The sequence below is a fragment of the Haliotis rufescens genome, unplaced genomic scaffold (assembly GCF_023055435.1).
Source record: "Haliotis rufescens isolate VD_foot unplaced genomic scaffold, xgHalRufe1.0.p SCAF_5, whole genome shotgun sequence".
NCBI classification, from domain to species: Eukaryota; Metazoa; Mollusca; class Gastropoda; order Lepetellida; family Haliotidae; genus Haliotis; species Haliotis rufescens.
This window is the reverse complement of record NW_025964223.1, coordinates 52835127-52856981: the sequence shown is the minus strand read 5'-3', so window position 1 is coordinate 52856981 and position 21855 is coordinate 52835127. Positions and strand designations below refer to the sequence as shown.

Genomic DNA, 21855 nt, shown 5'->3' with positions numbered 1-21855 from the left:
TTAGGAGAAGAACTTAAGGCTTAAAAAAATAAAAGAATTGGTTCTCAGGCAATGACTTTTGAAAATATAGTGCGGGCGTGTGTGGTTTTGTCTTTGTTGTTTGCTTGTTCAGAATTGTATGTAATGAAATAGACAGTTGTGTACCATCAACTTGGGAAAGGGCCTCCCTACATAAACAAGCATTCAAACTCCTATTGCCGCCATTACCTTAACATGAGATGCGCAGTAAAACAGTGTGCATGTAAAGGGAAGTAACTGCATCGCATTGTTTTAAAGTATTGGGATTTTTCTAAATATTTTTGAAAATGGAAATGAAAACATAATGTGCCACAGACTTTATGATGATGCGGGCGGTGCCTGAGAACCAAGAGTATTATTTTTTTTAGCCTAAGGTGCATATTTGTATGCCTCGGACCATGGAGGTCCGAGATGACAAGAGGGATGCAGGGGATGTGTACTGAGGTATTGACACAGCATGCTTTCTTTGCAGCAATCTCTCTTCCTGCGGGACATCTTGGAGAACATGTGTTCTAGAAAGCTGCGTGAGCCGACTGACTTTGAGTGGAGGAGAAGTATACGATGCTACATGCAACCGATTGGTATGTTAGAGTTGAGACTAGTTAAGTCACTCTCTCCCAAAACTGACACCCTTGGGGATTCTGGGTTAGAACTGGTCACTAGCAACCTATGCAGGTCCTAAGGGCGACCCAAATTATGGTGGTCATGCTCTGTGACTTTGTTGATGGTGTGTCATCGTACCCTGTTCACAATATCAATCACAGGGTTGTCTAGTCCAGACTTGATTATTTACAGACTGCCATCATGTTGCTGAATATTGATGAGTGAGGTGTTCAACAAACAAACAGATTGTGTCTTGTATTTACCGTGCCTCAATGCTCCCTGCAGATACCAGTTTGTTATGTGATGTTTGATTCTAGAAATGTTTGGAAGGTACATTAACTGTTGTTAAAATATAAACTTTCTATGACAGAGGAGAAGCTGGAGCCCCTGATTTGGATCCTGGACAACTCCTATCAGTATGGCAATGAATTCCATGGAACCAATGTGGGTGTGGCCTTGACCCCTGTGACAGAACGCTGCTTCTTGACCATGTCCCAGGCCCTGAACCAGAGCCAGGGAACATGTATAACAGGACCAGTTGGTGTGGGCAAGACGGAGACAGTGAAGGTAGAGCGTTCACAACTGTCTTACCCTTGTTGGTGTATGTGTATTACCGTATTCGACGTAATAAGCGCCCAGGGCGCTCTCAAAATTAGAAATAGGGGGCTCTTATTAGAATATTATTTTGGTGAATAAAAAACAGAGTCAAAAGATAAATTATGTGGTTTATGCTGACAGCCTGAAATGTTTATGTACGACAGATATATTTTTCTAGAATTTTATTGCCCATAATAAAGGGTGCATATAACACACGAGTGCGTATTGTACGCGAATAAATAAGTCTTGTGAACATTGATCAATCAGAAGGGGTGCTAATTGGGATTGTTCACTAGCCAATATATTAGCAAATACCGCTGTGGGCGCTTATTAGAGCGGGGCGCTTATTACGTTGAATATGGTAATACAGTTCCTCAGTGATCAGAAGTTGAGTCAGCTAAGATTATTTTAACGAGTTCTTAAAATTAATGAGTTCTAACGATACTCTGCTTCTTAACCTGGTTGTAAGAGGGCGACTTAGAGATGGTTCATATTGTATCTTCGTTCCATGACAAAATGGATCATTGTTTGCAATATCAATCACTTGATTATTTATAGGTCGCCATCGTATAGCTGAAATATTGCTGAGTGAGGTGTTAAAGACAGTATCTAGTGATTCATTCCTTTGCTGGTACATTGTTTCATGCATATTTTGTCTGTATTCAGGGCCTGGCTAACATCCTGGGCACCTTCCTGGGACTGTTCCACTGCTCAACACACTTCGACCCTAACAGTATTGGAAAGATTACACAAGGAATAGCCATGGTAAGAAGTTTCTGAAACCAGTGTTGCAACAACACTTTGAAATTTCATTGTTGAATCCTATTCACTTTTTCCACCCGGGATTTATCTAGCAAATAACATGCCATGATAGAGTAACTGCATTTGAGATATATTGATCAAATCCTTGTTTCTGTGAAGGGTCCCTCACCCTCACCCTCACCCTCACCCTCACCCTCACCCTCACACTGACCCTCACCCTCACACCGACCCTCACCCTCACACTTACCCTCACCCTCACACCGACCCTCACACTCACACTCACACCGACCCTCACCCTCACACTTACCCTCACCCTCACACTTACCCTCACCCTCATCCACAGTTTCCCCCAATTATGACACTTGGTTGTCAGCACCAAACCCATGCTATTGGATTTCAGCACAGTTGTAAATGTCTATGTCCTACATCACTTTGGTCCTTCCACTCACATTATCCAGCACCCTATTCCACAAAGCGAACTTAGCGCTAAGGGGATCATAACTCCCATACTTTAAAATAGGCTTATGATAGTCATAGCGCTACAATCACTTTGATGAACAGGGCAGGCATGCCATATCATGATGCAAACAGTAACATTGTAAAGCAGTGTTAAACTCACTCGTTCTAATTTGTTGGAGAGGTTGTTGCTAGCCTTGCCATGTTTTGTCACACTGATGTATGGAAATCCCCCTAACCTTCTCTTGTGGCTGATACAGGATGGTTGCTGGGGATGTTTCGATGAAGCCCAGAGTCTGAACCGTGAAGCCATGGCCGTGCTGCTGGACCATGTCCAGTGTGTACTGCAGGCCCTCAAGGCCAGACTCCCCTTCACTTCACTGCTGGACGGACAAGAGGTGAGTAGCCTCAGTACTTACACCTGAAACTACATCAGAAGTGGGAAGATTGTGATGTGATCAGTGGGGTAAGATAAGATACGATAAGACTTTATTATCCCAGGGGAAATTCATATAGCACAGCCGATTAGCACTAAAATATGTACATAAGAAAGTATGTGATATTAAAATATGTACATAAGAAAATAAGACACTTGTTAATATAACCATGGGTAACACTTCTTGTCATTAGAAGACCTACACAAACACATGCTGATAGGGTAGTTTGGAACCAGGGTACCATCAAAATGTACCCCTCTTTGTGAGACCTTATCAGAATATACCTCTAATATTATGTACTCTAGCTTCATATCAATATTCTGGTAATGGCAATATAATCATGCTATTTTTCGTAGCTTTCAAAAATAGTCTCTTTGACACTGTTGGTGTTGTAATATTTTAAGAGGACGGAAAATTTACAGATTATTAGATGGTGATGTTCCCATAAGTTTAAAAAGGACTTTTTTTATTATTCATTCCTCCTTCCTTGCCAGATTCCTGTGAGGAGGACTGTGGGTGTGTTCATGACTGTCAACCCTGGCTCTCAGTCTCCGGCCAACTCTATACCTCACGATGTACGCGCTTCCTTCCGTACTGTCGCGCTCATCAAACCTGACTCAGGCCAGATCCTGAAGGCTAAGTGTTCTGCTATGGGATTCCGGGGACCAGGAATCCTGGCTTCCAGACTCAAGGTTCTCACAGAGCTTGTCAAAGATCAGCTGTAAGTGGAAGATGTGTAGTGTGTATCTTACCAGATAAGCATTTATATTACATACATTTATGTGTGTATTCAGCATTGTACTGACCATGGGATGTTGTATTGTTTAATCATATGTTGGCAGCTAAAGCTTGTTATTGGTATCTGTTGAGGAAGTGAGGGGAAATGGGGTTTAATCATATATTGGCAGCTAAAGCTTGTTATTGGCATCTGTTGATGAAGTGAGGGGAAATGGGGTTTGACGTCATGTTCAAGATTGCTTCTGTTGTTACCCTGTCTGGCGCTCGGCATCAATGGGCTAAAACAAGGACTGGTTGGCTCGGAGTCAGTATACGGTGTCTGAGTGGGGTGTTCATGTTAAAACTGTGGCATAACTCAGTGGGCTAGCACTATAAAATCGGCATTAGCACACACACACACACACATGCATGCACGTTGCTATATTATTGCATAAACTTGGACGCGAAGTTAAAACCCCATTTCGCCTCACCTCAAGGTTGTTTCACTGGAGTGATGTGCATGAACATGATTGTGTGTGTGGCTGCTAGTACTAGTCAGGACTTTCATCTGTATTATGGTGCTACCCAACTGAGATACCATACCACAGTTTAACATCGATAACCCACTGAGACACAGTATACTGACTCTGAGCTGGCCAGCTCTTGTTTTAGCCCCCTTAATGCTGAGTGCCAGGCAGGGTTACAACAAGAAGATTTCCTTTTAACATCTTTTGGTATGACGTGGGCAGGGGTTTAAACCACTGACCTTCTATCTTGGTAGATGTTTATTGATGATGAAGGTAAACGAATATCTCTTCTAACTGAGTGATATGGTCACCTGTCACTATATTTACTGATATCATGATCCTGTCAAGCATAGCTATCACTGCACCAGCACTAGCTAAGTTGGTTGCATGACACTAAAGATTGACTGATTTTCTCATCATCTGTATGTATCCTTGTTTTGTGCAGACCCAGTCAGTTCCACCACCACTTCACCATCTCGGCACTCGTGGGTGTGTTGAAGCGGGCCATGCAGAAGCGCAAGTTCATCCGGGAGGAGAAGACGGCAGACAGACTGGACAAGAAGGATGAGACCTCGAGGTCAGAGAGTCAGGCATCAGAGGCGACCTCAATCAGACCTCTCTTGATGCCAGCTGCAAACACGAATGGTAAGTGAGCTAGATGGGTTTATGGAAGCTTGTGTTACATCGCAGTGAGCCAGAAGTGATGCAAGTCACATGATCACCCCGGGGGGAGTCCAAGGTCCCCAGCAGCCTGTACTTGTGGTATGAGGTGACTTAATGGATCAGGTGGTCAGGCTCGGTGTGATGCAAGTCACATGATCACCCCAGGGGGGGTGTAAGGTCCCCAGCAGCCTGTACTTGTGGTATGAGGTGACTGATGGATCAGGTGGTCAGGCTCGGTGTGATGCAAGTCACATGATCACCCCAGGGGGGTTTTCCAAGGTCCCCAGCCTGTACTTGTGGTATGAGGTGACTGATGGATCAGGTGGCCAGGCTCGGTGTGATGCAAGTCACATGATCACCCCGGGGGGATTCCAAGGTCCCCAGCAGCCTGTACTTGTGGTATGAGGTGACTGATGGATCAGGTGGTCAGGCTCGGTGTGATGCAAGTCACATGATCACCCCGGGGGGATTCCAAGGTCCCCAGCAGCCTGTACTTGTGGTATGAGGTGACTGATGGATCAGGTGGTCAGGCTCGGTGTGATGCAAGTCACATGATCACCCCAGGGGGGGTTTCCAAGGTCCCCAGCAGCCTGTACTTGTGGTATGAGGTGACTGATGGATCAGGTGGTCAGGCTCGGTGTGATGCAAGTCACATGATCACCCTGGGGGGATTCCAAGGTCCCCAGCAGCCTGTACTTGTGGTATGAGGTGACTGATGGATCAGGTGGTCAGGCTCGGTGTGATGCAAGTCACATGATCACCCCAGGGGGGGTTTCCAAGGTCCCCAGCAGCCTGTACTTGTGGTATGAGGTGACTGATGGATCAGGTGGCCAGGCTCGGTGTGATGCAAGTCACATGATCACCCCGGGGGGATTCCAAGGTCCCCAGCAGCCTGTACTTGTGGTATGAGGTGACTGATGGATCAGGTGGCCAGGCTCGGTGTGATGCAAGTCACATGATCACCCCAGGGGGATTCCAAGGTCCCCAGCAGCCTGAACTTGTGGTATGAGGTGACTGATGGATCAGGTGGTCAGGCTCGGTGTGATGCAAGTCACATGATCACCCCGGGGGGTTTCCAAGGTCCCCAGCAGCCTGTACTTGTGGTATGAGGTGACTGACTGATCAGGTGGTCAGGCTCGGTGTGATGCAAGTCACATGATCACCCCGGGGGGAGTCCAAGGTCCCCAGCAGCCTGTACTTGTGGTATGAGGTGACTGATGGATCAGGTGGCCAGGCTCGGTGTGATGCAAGTCACATGATCACCCTGGGGGGAGTCCAAGGTCCCCAGCAGCCTGTACTTGTGGTATGAGGTGACTGATGGATCAGGTGGTCAGGCTCGGTGACTTGGTTGATTGTGTGTCATCATACCCCTACGTTATGTTAATTACTGGTTTGTCTGGCCCAGAGTTGATTTCTTACAGGCCATCTTCATCTAGTTGGTATTTTGCAAAGTGCACTTTAAACAGCGAACATCCCATACACATGAAAGGATAAGGGGTAATAAAACATTTAACGGTACTCATGCTTTATACCAGACACCTATCTGCCATGTTTGTCTGATGCTTCTAATAATAATGCACGTGACAGCATCACCATTTGAAAAATAGGGCGATAAAGCTCAAAATAAGCATAAAAAATGACCCGCTTGCATTTGTATGGTTTAAAATGATTAAACCTTGAAATTGAATGTCAAAGCGATGCATAAATGTAGAAAATTGGACATCAACATCGAAGAGGTACTTGAAAATAGAAGTTCCATCATTGCATGCGAGATCCTCATCAGTGACATCCGTTGGAGCCACATTTCAGCGAATACATTGTATTTTGTATCTACTTTGGTAATTAAACATTTAATTTAATTACGAATTCAAGCCTTTGAGTGGGAGGCAAGCCCCACAAACCCCCTGTTATTTTAGTGACAAAAATGTTATCTCAATAACATAGAAACTGTTACTATGGAATAAGCTTGTGCACGTCCCTTATGTGACTCAAGTGGTCTGTAGTAGATTGATCCAGTCCTAACACAGCCTGTGTTATTTCAGTGTCCCCAAGTACGGCTAAGATGGCTGGTGGGCTGGGCCCAAGGAAGGGGGGAACGCCCAACCCCTTGACGTCGGCCGGGAAACAGGAGCACAGCATGGTGTGTCAGACCCTGGAGGAGATCATCGGACCCAGGCTCACCGCAGAGGTATTGTCTGACCCTCTGTCACTTCTATCGCTCTAGTATATTTTGCTTATGAATGACCATACATTGACACTGTGATCTACTGAAAATGATGTCAAGTGACAGGTTCTGGCCAATGGACTCAAATGTTTTTGGCACAGCTTGATGTGTAGCAACTTTTTGAAGTTACAAACTCTCCATAAAATGTTTTTGAAAAAGTTTACTCATTAACTTGGTAAAGGAGATTGATTGAGATGTAAGATGATTGGTTGTGATCAATCATTGATTATTATTCGTTAATACTTCAGTTTGTTTCTTATATGATTAATACTATTTAGATGTGACAAATATATTTTATTTTTTCGAGCTTGAAGGTCATGCTTATAGTTGTCTGTTCTGACCATCTATGGATTGTTTTAGACAATCAGAACATCATCAGCCTCATTTGAAACTACCCCTTTAATCCTGAATAAAATACATAATGCTTATTCCCATGAAGAGTCTCGACCCCTGATAAATACCAACCATGATGTGTCAGCCTGATTACGTCTGAGCTGAAAGGTGAATTCATAGCCAACCAATTATAGTTTACAGTTTACAGCCAACAATACAATAAAACAAGACTTCAATACACTGTACATTTTCATGTTATCTCTTCCATTTGTGAGCTTTATTGTCTCCGTTTTTTATACAATGGCGATTATAATAGTTGACAGTGAGATTGTATCCTCTGTGTTCCAGAACATGGCATTGTTTAAAACGATTGTGAAGGACTGTTTCGCGGGTCTCCCCGATGCTCCTCTCGGTCAGACCATTGGCTCGGCCAGGTCTCGTGGGATTGACATAGAGTCTGCTCTGGACAACAAGGCAATGGATGCTGGCCTCATTGCACACAAACCCTGGATCAACAAGTGCAGCCAGCTCTACAGCCTCTCACAGGCCTACCCAGGTAATAGTTTCAATTAGTTGTTGTATTAGATGTTTGTCTCTTATTTTTCTTGGTTATGGATCCGCTCAACCTAATTTCTCAAATGTGGAATATATTTAAGATTATGAGGAAGGTCCAGAGGAGGGATGGAGGGTGTGTTCACCCCCATTTTTACCAAAACCTTACATGGTAACAGCACCCTGAGCCAAATCGCTTCAGGATTTGAGTGTAATTGGCAGCCCCCTTTCTAGAAATCCTTGTCCACCTCTGTTTGTTTTTCTCTCTAAAAAACATCAATAGTGTTATGAGCATCGTCAAGGTCAATATGAGATGGTATGAAAGACGATAGTTGTGTAATAATTGTTATCATTTCTTACTGCTTTATAGCTGTAAAAACTGTCATGTATTGTATTTTTCTTAGCGCAGAGATTAAATAAGTTAAGTGACCACTTTTGATATAAAGTTTCTTGAGATTGTAATTTTAGTTTTATTTTGACCATTGACCCTATGTTTTTTGGGGGAAACCTATGACCGCAGGATGTGAGAGTGAGGACACATGTCACATGATGTCCCCCTCCTTGTGTTTCCAGGTATCATCGTAGCAGGTCCCCCAGGCAGTGGCAAGTCCACCTGCATCCAGACCCTAGTGGATGCTTTGTGTGTGACACCGCGAGGCATGTCTCGGAGCTCCCACACCAGCAAGAGTTCTGCTCCTGGAGACACCATACACAAGCTGCTGCGTATCAACCCTCTGGTGGTGGATGACGGCTCTATCATGTTCGGCTCCCTCAACCAGAACCATGACTGGGTGGATGGAATCTTCACCACAGCCTGCAGGAAGGCCAATAGGGTAGGAGGCACTTTTGTATTTTGTAAATAATTGTTTTGGTACACGAGTAAGAGATTGAGAGGAGTCACTGGCAGTTACAACTGGGCAAGTTGTAAATAGCCGGCATGGAACTTGTAGTTTCTTGTGTTAGTTTGGTCACCTGAGCGGCACCCCTTATCCCGCTCAAAACAATGTGGGTGCCTGCCTCATCAATTGCTTGAGAATTTCTTGTTTGTTTTTCTCAGGGTAATGATAATTGTTTAATTTGAATAGTTAACTTAAAGTCTTTATTAATCATGTTAATGTTTCTGCTGTTTGTATTTTATTTTTTATTTATTTTTTATTTTTTAATTCAGACCGAGGTTAACATTCAAATATAAGACATGTGAAAAAACAAGAGTAATTGTGACAATTTTTCCAATATTGCATAAGATGATTATATTGATGTTCTGTGTATGATTGACTCCAGAACATCAGTACCACATGGCTCTGTCTGGATGGACCACTCAACTCTGGCTGGGCCGACAACTTTAACAGCATCCTCTCCGGCGACAGGGTCAGTACCTTCTGATGTTGGATGCAGCCATTTCAGGGTAGAAAAACACCCATGAGTTTGGATCAAATTGGGAAATGTTTTTAATTCCAATTTGGGAATTTGTTATTTGTTGTAAAGTTGTGTTGCCTGATGACACTTCAGTTTTTGTCGGCTTTGTCTTCACAGGTGCTGCATCTGAAGAATGGAGACAAGTTGTTCCTGTCTGAAAATGTCATCCTTCTGTTTGAGACAGATGACCTCAACATTGCCTCTCCAGCCACCGTTGCCAGATCTGTGAGTAGAAGTTCTCAATTTATTTTTGTATAAATAAGAGTAGAGATCACCACCTTGTATGTATTTTCATATTACGGTCATGATTGTTTACATTATATGATTCACATTCCGCAGACAGTTGGTGTGAATGAACAGTTATGGTTATGGCTATTATTTAAACACTGTTTGCATAGCACTGTACCATATTCGATGTGATAAGCGTCCAGGGCGCTCTCAAAATTAGAAATAGGGGGCTCTTATTAGAATATTATTTTGGTGAAAACAACAGAGATGAAAGATAAATTTCATGGTTTATGCTGACAGCCTGAAATGTTTATATATGACAGATATATTTTTCCAGAATTTAATTGCCCATAATTAAGGGTGCATGTAACACACGAGCTTGTATTATACATGAATTATATAAGTCTTGTGTACATTGATCAATCGTAAGGGGTGCTGATTGGGATTGTTCACTAGCCAAAATATTAGCAAATATCGCCGTGGCCGCTTATTTTAACGGAATGCTTATATGGTCAAATACAGTATTTGCTTTAACCTATGGTTCAGCATCTGTGACCATTCCAGGATTGAGAATGTCTCACAGCATCCATGCTATTTGTTAAAGAGTCAACTATGATGAGGATTGTGTGGTTACAATTTATGGTTGTGTGTCATCAATCCTGATAACGTTCATTGACAATGGTGATTACAACTGGTTTACCTGTCCTAGACACTATGTTTAACAATGATGGAATATTACTGACTGAATTCAGTATTATTAGTGAAAAAAATTGCTCTGATTGGGTCCCTTATAAAATATGCAACTGCAAGAGCCGCAGTGTTGAGATGTGTTACATGCTGTTCTCACCTGTGTAGGGCATCTTGTATCTGGACCGGGATGTTGTTGGCTGGAAGCCCATCGCCAAGGCATGGCTGGAGAGCAGGACCCAGCAGGAGGTTCATGTAAGTTGATGTCGTTCATCTTCAGCAGAACATTATTCGGCGGGTCGGAAACGCTGTCTCATCATTCACTGTTTTACTGACTGTATGAATTAAGTAACATTGTGACAGAAACAGCTACATGAAATATTAACAGGCATGTTTGGGTTTTCAATCTACCAAACTAATTTCATTCCACTAATCATGTGAATGAACTTCAACATGTATAACTCTGCCATAAGGGTATGTATACCGTATTTATTGTGGATCATTTACCAGCATGAAACAAGTCTGATTGTTGTCAGGAGACACTGAAATGAAAACCATGGGGTTGGTTAGACATTATAAGGCATTTGAAGTTTATCTGTATCATTAGAGTTGAGATTTCATCATCAAGCTCTTCCTGTAGTGTGATGAAGTCAGTTACTACTGAAGTCCACTGTTGTGGTTTTTTTCTTTCTATCCAAGTCTACCAGTAAAGTTACAGTATTTACTTTCAGTTTAGTTACAGTATTCAATAGTGTGCAAGGTCTACCAGGATAGCTACAGTATTGATGTACTATTGAAGTATTTCCATTTAGTTACAGCATTAAATAGTATGTAAAGTCTACCAGGATAGCTACAGTATTGATGTACTATTGAAGTATTTCCGTTTAGTTACAGCATTAAATAGTATGTAAAGTCTACCAGGATAGCCACAGTATTGATGTACTATTGAAGTATTTCAGTTTAGTTACAGTATTGAATACTATTTAAAGTCTACCAATATAGTTATGATATTTACTGCTACCTAAAATCTACCAATACAGTTACAGTATTAACTGGTATCCAAATTCTACCCATATATATGGCATTCCTTCCTTATAATCTGCATCATACATCAGGAACTTAATGGTATGTATGTAGCTGTACACATGGCACCATCTGTGTCTTTGACTTGCTGCATTGTCACATATGTCACGTGGCACCACACATTGTCACATATGTCACATGGCACCACACATTGTCAAATATGGCACATGGCACTACACATTGTCACATATGTCACATGACATCACACATTGTCACATATGTCACATGACATCACACATTGTCACATGGCATCACACATTGTCACATATTTCACATGGCACCACACATTGTCATATATGTCACATGGCATCACACATAGTCACATGTGTCACACTACCGACAAGGAAGCACTCCTTCACCAGCTATTTTCACTCAGCACATATAAGCTTCAACACTAGCAACAGGCCTCCATCAGAAAGCTGACTTGTTACATTTATGACTGAAATGCCAAGACATTGAGAACAGACATCTTAAGTATAAACTTTGCTGAAAATTAAATCAAGTCTATTTGAATTTATTTGCTTATATGTCTATTCATCACATTCAATTCACATATTTCTCATGTTTGCTCTTTACAGAATAAGGTGAGCGTAAAATTAAGACATTTATCTTAAATTTAATTAAGTTCAGGTTTCCAGTTTCTATTATTTGAGTGACTGTTCCTTATATTTCTCAATAAGATGTTTTATTTTATTGAATTAATTTATGTTGAACCAAAATGTTGATTGTTTGGTTGATTGTTTTAGCCAATGTTTACATGTGATGCACAAGTCTGCTACACAGCATTGACTGTAGGGTTTGGCTTGTTTATACAGATAGATGAGGATGTTGAGCCGACTGACAAAACACCCGCAGGGGTAACCATGTCTGATGTAGCTCCTACACACATAGTGGCCCGTCAGAGTCAGCGCGTGTTTACCTCGTATTGCACTTATGGAAAGGGAGAAATTGCTAGACTACACTGAATTTGAAATGTTTCCTTCTTTTTTGTTCTCATGCATTATGCTGTGGAGGATACTATTTTGTAATGGCTGCTTGGTATTTCTAGACCCACTATTGGTGACCATCAGGGGAGACCACTCTGGTTGACAATTGGTATGACTAGACCTGCTGTTAGTGACAGGGGGCACGGGTGGCCCAGTCGTTTAAGGTGCCGCGATTCGCTGTGCAGAGTTGCGTCCCTTGGGCACACCAGAAACCTATGATTGTGGGTTCGAATTCTGGTTCGCCCCGATTATGTTTCTAGGTTTGTCAGCACCATACCCGTGCTTGTGGGTTTCACCGAAGTGGTAAACGTCTGAGACCTGCATCACTTCGGGCTTTCCTCCCACATTAAGCTGACATGCCGCGATATAACTGGAATACTGTTAAAAGCAGCGTTAAACCAAACTCACTCACTCACTCACTCACTCACTCACTTACTGTTAGTGACAAGCTCCTCACCGTGAGCACTCTCTACACTATTGCTGCCACCAGTCAAAACTCACCACTGTGATAGGTGACCACAACCATGCATGGAGTTGTACTCGCACCTGAATGACCGTTATGTTTACAAACAAGTGGTGACTGCTGTGATGCCAAAAACTCCTACCCCAGCTTAATTATTTTCTTTGTTTGTTAATTTGAATTTCCTTTCCATTCCAACTATCATGAAACTGGTTTAGTAAGAATGTAACAGGAATGTCAAGTGATATTCCGTTTGTCTGCAATCACGAACCATTCTGATTATGCAAACAAGAAGGTTAATTCATCTGGAAAATATGGCCAGTCGTAAATCTTTTCAAAATGAATTATTATGGCATTCCCAAAGACATAAACAAAAGTATAAACGTTACTACATTTGGGGTTAGAGGGCAAATTTCAAGATTCGTGTATTGACCATGCCCACACTGGTGGCAGCGATGTTACTGAGAGTGTAACAAAGGTGTCACGTGCTGGGAAGGAGCTTGTATTGGTGACCATCAGGGGAGACCACTCTGGTTGACAATCAGAGCAAATCTACTGCAACTAGCTTATCATGGTGTGTAAAAAGGTGGAACCATACTGTGATGGTCATGCTCACACTGTTTGATGCTCGGTAGCCGATTTGTAGCTGTGATAAAACTGAGATGCTGTTGAAAGGGGTATGAAATACCAGATTATCTTTCTCGCTAAACTGCCTATAATTGTTTGAAGCAGGATGACATTGATTTGGAGTTATGTTTTTGGTAATATTCTTGTAATATACTGAAACATTACGAAAACACAACTGATTTAATAGAAGTATTCCTAATTCTATTCTCTGATTTTCTATGGCAAGTTTGTATTGTGATTTGACTATTTTGAAACATATTGAGTGTTATTGTATTGGTAACTGGACAGCTTATCAAAATGTAGTGTAAACACAGTAGACCACTGCCTATAGAAATGTCTAGAAGTTGTAAAGATTTTATCTTTTAGTTTGTTCTAATAGAAACAATTTATCAATGCATATGGCTATTTATGAAGACATTTGAAATTGTATTTTTATGATGTTTTAGTATTTAATGAAAAAGAGAAAAGAAAACTTTTCAAATTCAGTGTAGCTGAGACTGGTTTATCTAAGATGCTGATACAATGATGAACAATTGAGTGCTGAGGTAGACATGAGCTGATGTAGCACCGTAGTGGCTGCCTGTTTTCTAGATGTAATGTGACGGCCAGAGTGATAATATTGTAGCTTCGTACATGACCGCATTGTTTCATGGCAAGAGCGTTTCAGCTGGATTGGCAGTACATAATAACCTAACGTCTTATACATATGTAGTTGAGTTCCAAAATGTGTGCATTTGCAGCTATTTAATTGTGTGTGATAGTTATTAATATATAACTGTGTGAAAAAGCCTAGCTGTTTTTGTAGAACTGGGGTTTTGCAAATTTTATTTGGAATGTGTTTTTCACTGCCATTACATTTTAGTTAACAGGTAGATGAACTTACCCTACACATCATAAAGGTGTGCCCCATGCACTGGATATAGCACATGGTGTTGTAATGTTGTATGTCAGTGTTTTAGCACTACTGGCTAGCGACCAGTATCGCCGAGGACCAGTTATCGCCAACTCTCCATTATAGCGTGCATGTGATGGCATCTCATTTGACTTTTTCTCGTTTTCATTTGAACAAAGAAATATTTACCCCAAAATAATGAACTATTGAGGAGATATTTAAAAAAAAAACACCATTATAACCTTGCTCAAATACAACTTTAGAAAAGACATGCGGGTGGTTTTATGTGACTAATTCACGCAAAACAAATAAATCAAACAACAAGGTGATGCACTTTCAGTTCGGTCATTGCTTTCAATGTCTGTCATTACAAATTACAATTTTGAAACCTATTTGAGCTATATTTCCAAAAATGCATAAACTGTATATATATATCGCGAAGTTCATTGTACATGGTGTTAAGGATAAGCATGTGTATTTGGGGAATATTGATTTTGGTCAGTTTGCAGACAACAATTTGATAATAGCATTTCTTATTCATTTTGATGAACAAAAACATTGAGTGTGATTCCCGAGATACTGAAAAATGTAATTTGTATTACTGAAGCAGTGCATATGATCATGTGGCACATGCTGTTAAGATGATGGCGATAACTGGTACAGTAAGTCGATGGGAAAGTTCAATTTCCACTGTTTTGATTCCCGAGCGTTATAACAAAAATCACCTGAATCTTATTCCGCAGACAGAAATAAGCACATTTGCTCATAGTTTCACAAAAATAAAAGTTATTGGTACATTCATCTTTTGACACAGAATAACATGAAATAAATGGCGATAACTGGTAGGTGACCATTAGTCCTATCACCCAGCACTGGCTCATGTTGTGCTTTGAACTCATAGTGTGACCCCTTGTAAAACAATTGCTAACTTACTACTAAAGATGATATCAGGGTCCAGTTGTCTTGACCGCCTCTGTGGTCTAGTGGATAGAGCGTCTGCCCAGAGAGCGGAAGGTTTGATCCCTGGCCAGTTCCGACCAAAAGATGTTAAAAGATGGTAGTTGTTGTTTCCCTGCTTGGCGCTCGGAGTTAAGGGGATAACACAAGGCCTGGTTGGCTCGGAGTCAGTGTACTGTGTCTTGTGAGATGTCCATGTTAAAACAGTGACATGGTATTTCACTAGGCTAGCACTATAAAACTGGCATTATTCCAGAGTGGTATGTCGCTGTTTATGTGCAATAATCTTGAAGGCGATGTTGAACCCCTTTTCACGTCATCCAGTTGTCACACCTCACTAGGGAGAGTTACCTACCTTAAGGGAAAGAATACACTGGTTTAGAGTATAGAGCCCATTTTCACCCAAATTTTGATCCTGTGTATGTGGGTATTTAGCCTGTGCTTTTTGGTATGGGCGAAGTGATAAATATTTACAATCTGCACGACTTTGGGCTTTCTGTCGACAAATGATTGCGGTTGCATGATACTTAATACTGTCAGTGTTCAGCCTCTCATCTCTCACTCACTTACACACTTCTAATCAACACATTTGTACAGGTTTCTATGATATAAAGAGTTCACACAAATAGCTGTAAAATTGCTGATGTAGTGTTCGGCAACATTCACTTACTCACTGATGCACAGGAGAAATATTACAGTGAGAATTTGAATACTTTGCAATAATTTCATCTCCAAATGTAACAAGATCTAAGTTATCAGACCATGAGATGTTGAAACTTTATCAATGACATTTATTGTGATGCCAGGTGCTGCAACGAGCCTTCCAGAAGTCTCTCGACCCCATCTCCCAGTTTGTCCTACATGAAGCCAAGTAAGTCCACTGACTGACACTGCCTGTTGTTTGGAGTCTATTATTCACTCTGATCATGTATTCGTGTCGTCTGAGACCCGTGACGATCCGGGGTAGAATAGGTCTTCAGCAACCCATGCTTACTGTAAAAGGTGACTATACTTGTCGTAAGAGGCGATGAATGGGATCGGGTGGTCAGGCTCACTGACTTGGTTGATGTATGTCATCGTATCCTAATTGCGTGGATCGATGTTCATGATGTCAATCACTGGATTGCCTGGTCCAGACTCGATTATTTACAGACCGCTGTCATATAGCTGGAATATTGCTGAGCGTGGCTTTAAACCACAAACAAACATATCTTATGATGATATTAATGAAATATTGTGAAGAAGGTGTCATTATACATATCAAATTTCTTATCATATCACTCCTGTGTCGTGTTTCACATCCAATACTTGTCAACAATTACATGTTTCAAATACAGGCACAGCAAAGTGCTTCTTTGTTAACAGAATAATGTACAATTCCACCTTCTGATTTAATGTTTATGTACATTTTTAGAGACTTTGAAAGTTTATGCCTATCTATTTCTTGATTTAGACCTCAAGTGCGACTGTGTGAAGTTGGAATGTTCAAGACGTGCCTGGCCCTGCTGTCAGCGATGTTGGCAGATAACATCGAGATCGGGGGAGAACTACACATTGAGCGACTCTATCTGTTTTGTCTCATCTGGACGTACGGCGGTCTGCTTGACCAGCATGACCGCAAGGCCTTCAGTGACCTTCTCAAGACTCTCTCCACAGCGTATGTTACATTTATGTATCTGGCCAAAAACATTTTAACAAGGAGTTTGTACTATCTTTAATTGCATGAATACATATCTTAATTATCCCCCGAAGTTGGCTGATATAGAAACAGGCTCCGTCCATCTGTCACATTTCATTTCGGGAGCAGATATCAGAAACCATAAGAGATAACTTTAGAAAACTTGGTACATACATTCACCATGTGTGTAGATGTGCCTTTTGCCATATTGGTTTCCCCTGCATTTTTAATATAATTTCCTTGTTCAGCCTGCCTGATGATGACCGGGACATCTGTGTGTTCGACTACTACGTGGATGAGTCAGGAGAGTGGGACCCATGGCATTCCAGGTGAGTAGAATACCACTGAGTCAGTGTTATACCACTTTTTTGTCTTTGGATACCGTATTCGACGTAATAAGCGCCCCGCTCTAATAAGCGCCCACGGCGATATTTGCTAATATATTGGCTAGTGAACAATCCCAATTAGCACCCCTTCTGATTGATCAATGTACACAAGACCTATTTATTCGTGTATAATACGTGTGTTATATGCATCCTTATTTGTGGGAAATTAGATTCTGGAAAAATACATCTGTCGTATATAAACATTTCAGGCTGTCAGCATAAACCACGAAATTTACGATCTTTTAACCCTGTTGTTTTTCACCATAATAATATTCTAATAAGAGCCCCCTATTTCTAATTTTGAGATCGCGCTTACTATGTCAAATACGGTATGTGTGTTCTGTAACTGATATTACTTTATATCCAAATACTGTATTTCTTGTGTTTTGTATGTTCATTTCATACGGGTTTTCATGGTTTGGTTCATATATTTTGTTTGAAGTTTATTGATGTTTTTCTGAGATGGTAAGATGCTCTACCATTGACATTTCAGAGTTCCTGAGTCTTCATATGCAGACAACCAGGATATGCTGGGGGAGATGTTTGTCGACACTGTCGATACGGTGAGTTCAGCCACACTGCTACACTGTATGTTCTGATGTAGATGTGGTATCGTTAATGATGATTGGAATAAATGTGTGTATGAAATGGAATGATATGATTTAAATGTAAGACAGTTTGACATTTATTATGAACTTGCACTTGTAGATGCGCACACGCATCCTGATGGAGTTCGCAGCAGCATCCGGTCAGAATGTCCTCCTAGTGGGGCCTCATGGATCAGGGAAGACAACTCTCATCAACTCATTTATAGATGTTCAAGGTTGGTTATAAGCATTCTTTGTACCAGGTAGGAGGGGTGGGGGTGGAGGGTTAGGGGTGGGGGTTGGGTGGGTGGGGTGGGGGGGGGGGGGTTGGGGGTGGACTTATTTTCATTTGAAGTTTATTCTGCTGTCACATGGTTCTCTTTTTGAGTGTATCAAGACATCAAGATTTGTAGTGTCACTACCCACTATACTGGTTTATTAAATTTCTGATTATTTGCAGAGCAGTTCCATTTGGTATGATTGTGATATTACTGACTATGAAAGAAGGTGTCCCTCATTGCTTCACTCATCATGATGTGGATGAATAATTGTTGATCATATTAAAAACTTTCTCCTAAATCTATCCCCAATTAAGATCTCAGCCTCAAAGGGAGATAACTCTTGAAAAGTTTGAAACTATTACCCTGACAACTACACATCTACACTATGTATTTCAGATGCACAGCTGTCCATCTGCAAGAGACTCGTGTTCTCAGGTGCATCTACGGCCAAACAGCTGCAGCAGTTTGTGGAGGCCAACATCTACCACAGACAAGGTCAGCAACTGGCAGATCACAAGATGATTGAATGTCTTCAGTGATGTCTTTCATTTGGAAAATAGTTTCCATTCTTTACTGTTAACCTCAATGAAAATTAATGTGATAACAGTGTATCTTTTTTATTATTATTATTTTATTTCTTTTTGGAGTACACAAATAAGTTTACAGAATTTAGTTCACATGTAATCTTAAATACATACAAGTTACAAAGTATATCTATCTATGGATAATAACAAACGAAACTATTCCAGTGTCAGGATGGCAAAACATCTTCGTTGGATTGTGTAAGTTTGTGGATTTACACAAATAGATGGTGACATTCATGAACTGTGTGTATTTACATTGTGAATATGATATATTTCTGTCGATGTAATATGAGTTGGTTATTTCTTGTTTGATGTGTTGGAAATTTGGTATGGAGCCATAAATGTTTGATTTGAATATGATTTTCTTTGTTACAGTTGTAATATAATTTAAAACATCATTTCGTTTTTGTGGATATACTAGTAAAATTGTCAATTTTGAAAATTCTAGTTCTATTCCAGTATTGTCTTTGATCCATTTTGCAAGGTTATTCCAGACATGTTTTACAATTTCACACCCAAAGAACATGTGCATTAAGGTTTGTTTTTCCCGTTTACAAAAATTGCAAAGAATCAGTGTTTCTGTGTTTGTAGGATTTGTCTATGGAGCCAAGGAGAACAAGAAGCTGAAGGTGTTCATCGATGACGTCAACTTACCTCTGCCAGATGAACATGGGGTACAGAGGTGTAATGAGGTGAGAGTTGAGTTGGGGATGTATTGATACACTGATACAGCATGCTGACAATCCATATCCACTTATGGCCACAGATGACGTACTGATATAGTTGTGTCCATTAGGGACCAGGATCTGCTGGACATAGCTCGGTTAGAAACCATGCAGATTTGCTTTAATAATGATCCTTGGTGAAAGCATGGGTGTGTATGGGTTCCTTGAAGGTATGCTTGTCTTAAGAGCCCACTAATTAGGCTTGAGATCAACAATGGCTAACTGATTGTGTCATCGCGCCCTGATTTGTGTGGATCATTGCTCATGCTATCAACCACTGATTTGCCTAGTCCAGGGTTGATCAGGCTCGCAGGGTACCTTGATACAGCTGGAAAACTGCGATCTGTGGTGTAAAAGAATACTCACTCACTTGCATGTCTCAACCATTTACTGATAGTGTGATTTAAAATTGTGATAAAATATATGGATTTTTCTGATTCAGAATTTGAACATCTGTAAAGATTGAAATTAGTGTGGTAGTTCCTGAATGTTGCTTCCACTGTGATGTTTTCTCTGTGCCAGCTCCTCCGACAGCTGCTAGACCAGCGCATCTTGTGCACACTACAGAAACCCTTTGAGTGGAAGACAGTGGAGGGGCTGACTGTCACCTCCGCCATGGCTCTCAGCGACTACCCCGGGGTTGGCAACAGGGCCATCTCAGAGAGACTGCTGGTAACAGACAGCTTCACATTCAAACAAGATTTCCAGGATTAGACATGTTTTCACATATACGTCATAGTAAATTTGTTGATGCTTCAGTTACTAATTTGAAATGGACACTTCTTCAGACAGACGAGGGCGCTTAAAAATTGGCCATGGTGGTATGCTTGTATTTTAATCACTAATTGATGCTGAGGAAACAGTGTTGATCATTACACCTGCTTTCTCAGTTTCAGTCAATGCATGGTTTGCCTGGCCCAGTCCTAATTATTTTCCACGCTAGGACATTGCTGACTGCGGCATTAGATAATGTTCACTCACTGTCATTTCATGTTACAGTTAGCAACTTCACAACTATTAAGTCGGGTAGCCTAGTGGGTAAAGCGTTCGCTTGTCACGCCCGAGACCCAGGTTCGATTCCCGACATGGGTACAATGTGTGGAGCCCATTTCTGGTGTCCCCCGCCATGATATTGCTGGAATATTGCTAAAAATGGCGTAAAACCATACTCACTCACTCACTCACTCACAACTATTAATGCAATGTCCAAACAGCACGTCACTCATATAGCTTGTTTAAACAGAAGTGACAAATTGGTATTTTACATTTAGATCTTCAATATTTTGACAAAACCATGATATAATATTTTCCTTGCCCTTACAGAGACACTTTGCTGTGTTTAACCTTCCTGCACCAATGGAGGAAAGCCTCAAGACTGTTGTCAATGGCATATTGGAGGTAGGTGTTCTGTCTTTATTAAAAATGTAGCGCCCCAGTAGAAATGAAATGCAACTGCTTGTGTCTAAAACCCTTGCATAGAAGCAAGTTTTGAATGTTTGTAACATCTACTTCATCTTTTGTGGATATTTATGCATTTGTGTTCTACAGGCCAATATGACTCATCAAGATGCCCCTGGCCTTGAAATTGACCTTCACAGCAGCCTTGTCCATGCTTCATGTGACCTCCTGACCTCACTGCAAAGTGTGTTGCGACCTACACCAATGCCTGGCAGATACCACTACCTCTTTACCCTCAAGGACCTCACTAAGTGCTTCCAGGTAAATGTCACTCTGCAATAGTAAGCTGTGCTACACCTTCTGGTTATTACACACAGTTCACATAGATATCACATCAACATGTTGTCAACATGGAATATTGTAGACCTTGAATAATCAGATGACCTACTTTTGAACAAAATCACACTAGCATAGGCCAAAACATTTAATCCAATCCCTTCTCCAAACACTGGCCTCCCTTTATATGATTAATTCACATACCTGCCTCTTCCCTTCTTCTCCCTCCTCCCCATACCTGTAACACATACCCCCTACCCTTCCTCTCCCTCCTTCCCATATCCGCCTCTACCTCTTCCCTTCTTTTCCAATACCTGACTCTCACTCTTCCTCGCACCTACAACCCACATTCCCTCTACCCTTCCTCACCCTCCTACCCATATCCGCCTCCCCCTCATTTCCACATCCGCTTCTCCCTCATTTCCATTTCCGCCTCTCCCTCTTTTCCATTTCTGCCTCTCCCTCCATCCCATATCCACCTTTCCCTCCTTTCCATATCTGCCTCTTCCTTTTCCTCTTCCCTTCTCCCTACTCCCCATACCTAACTCCTTCTCATTCTCACACCTACCTCCCATTTTCCCCCTATCCTTCCTCCCCTCCTTCCCATAACTGCCTCTTCCTTTTCCTCTTTCCCCCTACCCTTCCTCCCCTCCTT

At 41.5% G+C, this 21855-nt stretch overlaps 1 protein-coding gene across 1 annotated transcript in view; it reads left to right on the top strand.

Annotated features, from left to right (window-relative positions):
• The window catches only part of LOC124126385 (dynein axonemal heavy chain 5-like), a 116072-nt gene that overhangs the window by 49737 nt on the left and 44480 nt on the right, over positions 1 to 21855 (top strand). Inside the window, exons 38-60 of the mRNA XM_048384623.1 lie at positions 491 to 599; positions 992 to 1188; positions 1885 to 1983; positions 2697 to 2834; positions 3368 to 3594; positions 4563 to 4762; positions 6823 to 6968; positions 7686 to 7893; positions 8463 to 8722; positions 9171 to 9257; positions 9423 to 9530; positions 10389 to 10475; positions 11882 to 11887; positions 16032 to 16096; positions 16679 to 16882; positions 17152 to 17232; positions 17783 to 17852; positions 17998 to 18112; positions 18554 to 18652; positions 19333 to 19433; positions 19989 to 20138; positions 20790 to 20864; positions 21015 to 21185. Of these exons, the coding sequence (XP_048240580.1) occupies positions 491 to 599; positions 992 to 1188; positions 1885 to 1983; positions 2697 to 2834; positions 3368 to 3594; positions 4563 to 4762; positions 6823 to 6968; positions 7686 to 7893; positions 8463 to 8722; positions 9171 to 9257; positions 9423 to 9530; positions 10389 to 10475; positions 11882 to 11887; positions 16032 to 16096; positions 16679 to 16882; positions 17152 to 17232; positions 17783 to 17852; positions 17998 to 18112; positions 18554 to 18652; positions 19333 to 19433; positions 19989 to 20138; positions 20790 to 20864; positions 21015 to 21185 (3003 nt within the window). The remainder of the gene's footprint in view (positions 1 to 490; positions 600 to 991; positions 1189 to 1884; positions 1984 to 2696; positions 2835 to 3367; positions 3595 to 4562; positions 4763 to 6822; positions 6969 to 7685; positions 7894 to 8462; positions 8723 to 9170; positions 9258 to 9422; positions 9531 to 10388; positions 10476 to 11881; positions 11888 to 16031; positions 16097 to 16678; positions 16883 to 17151; positions 17233 to 17782; positions 17853 to 17997; positions 18113 to 18553; positions 18653 to 19332; positions 19434 to 19988; positions 20139 to 20789; positions 20865 to 21014; positions 21186 to 21855) is intronic.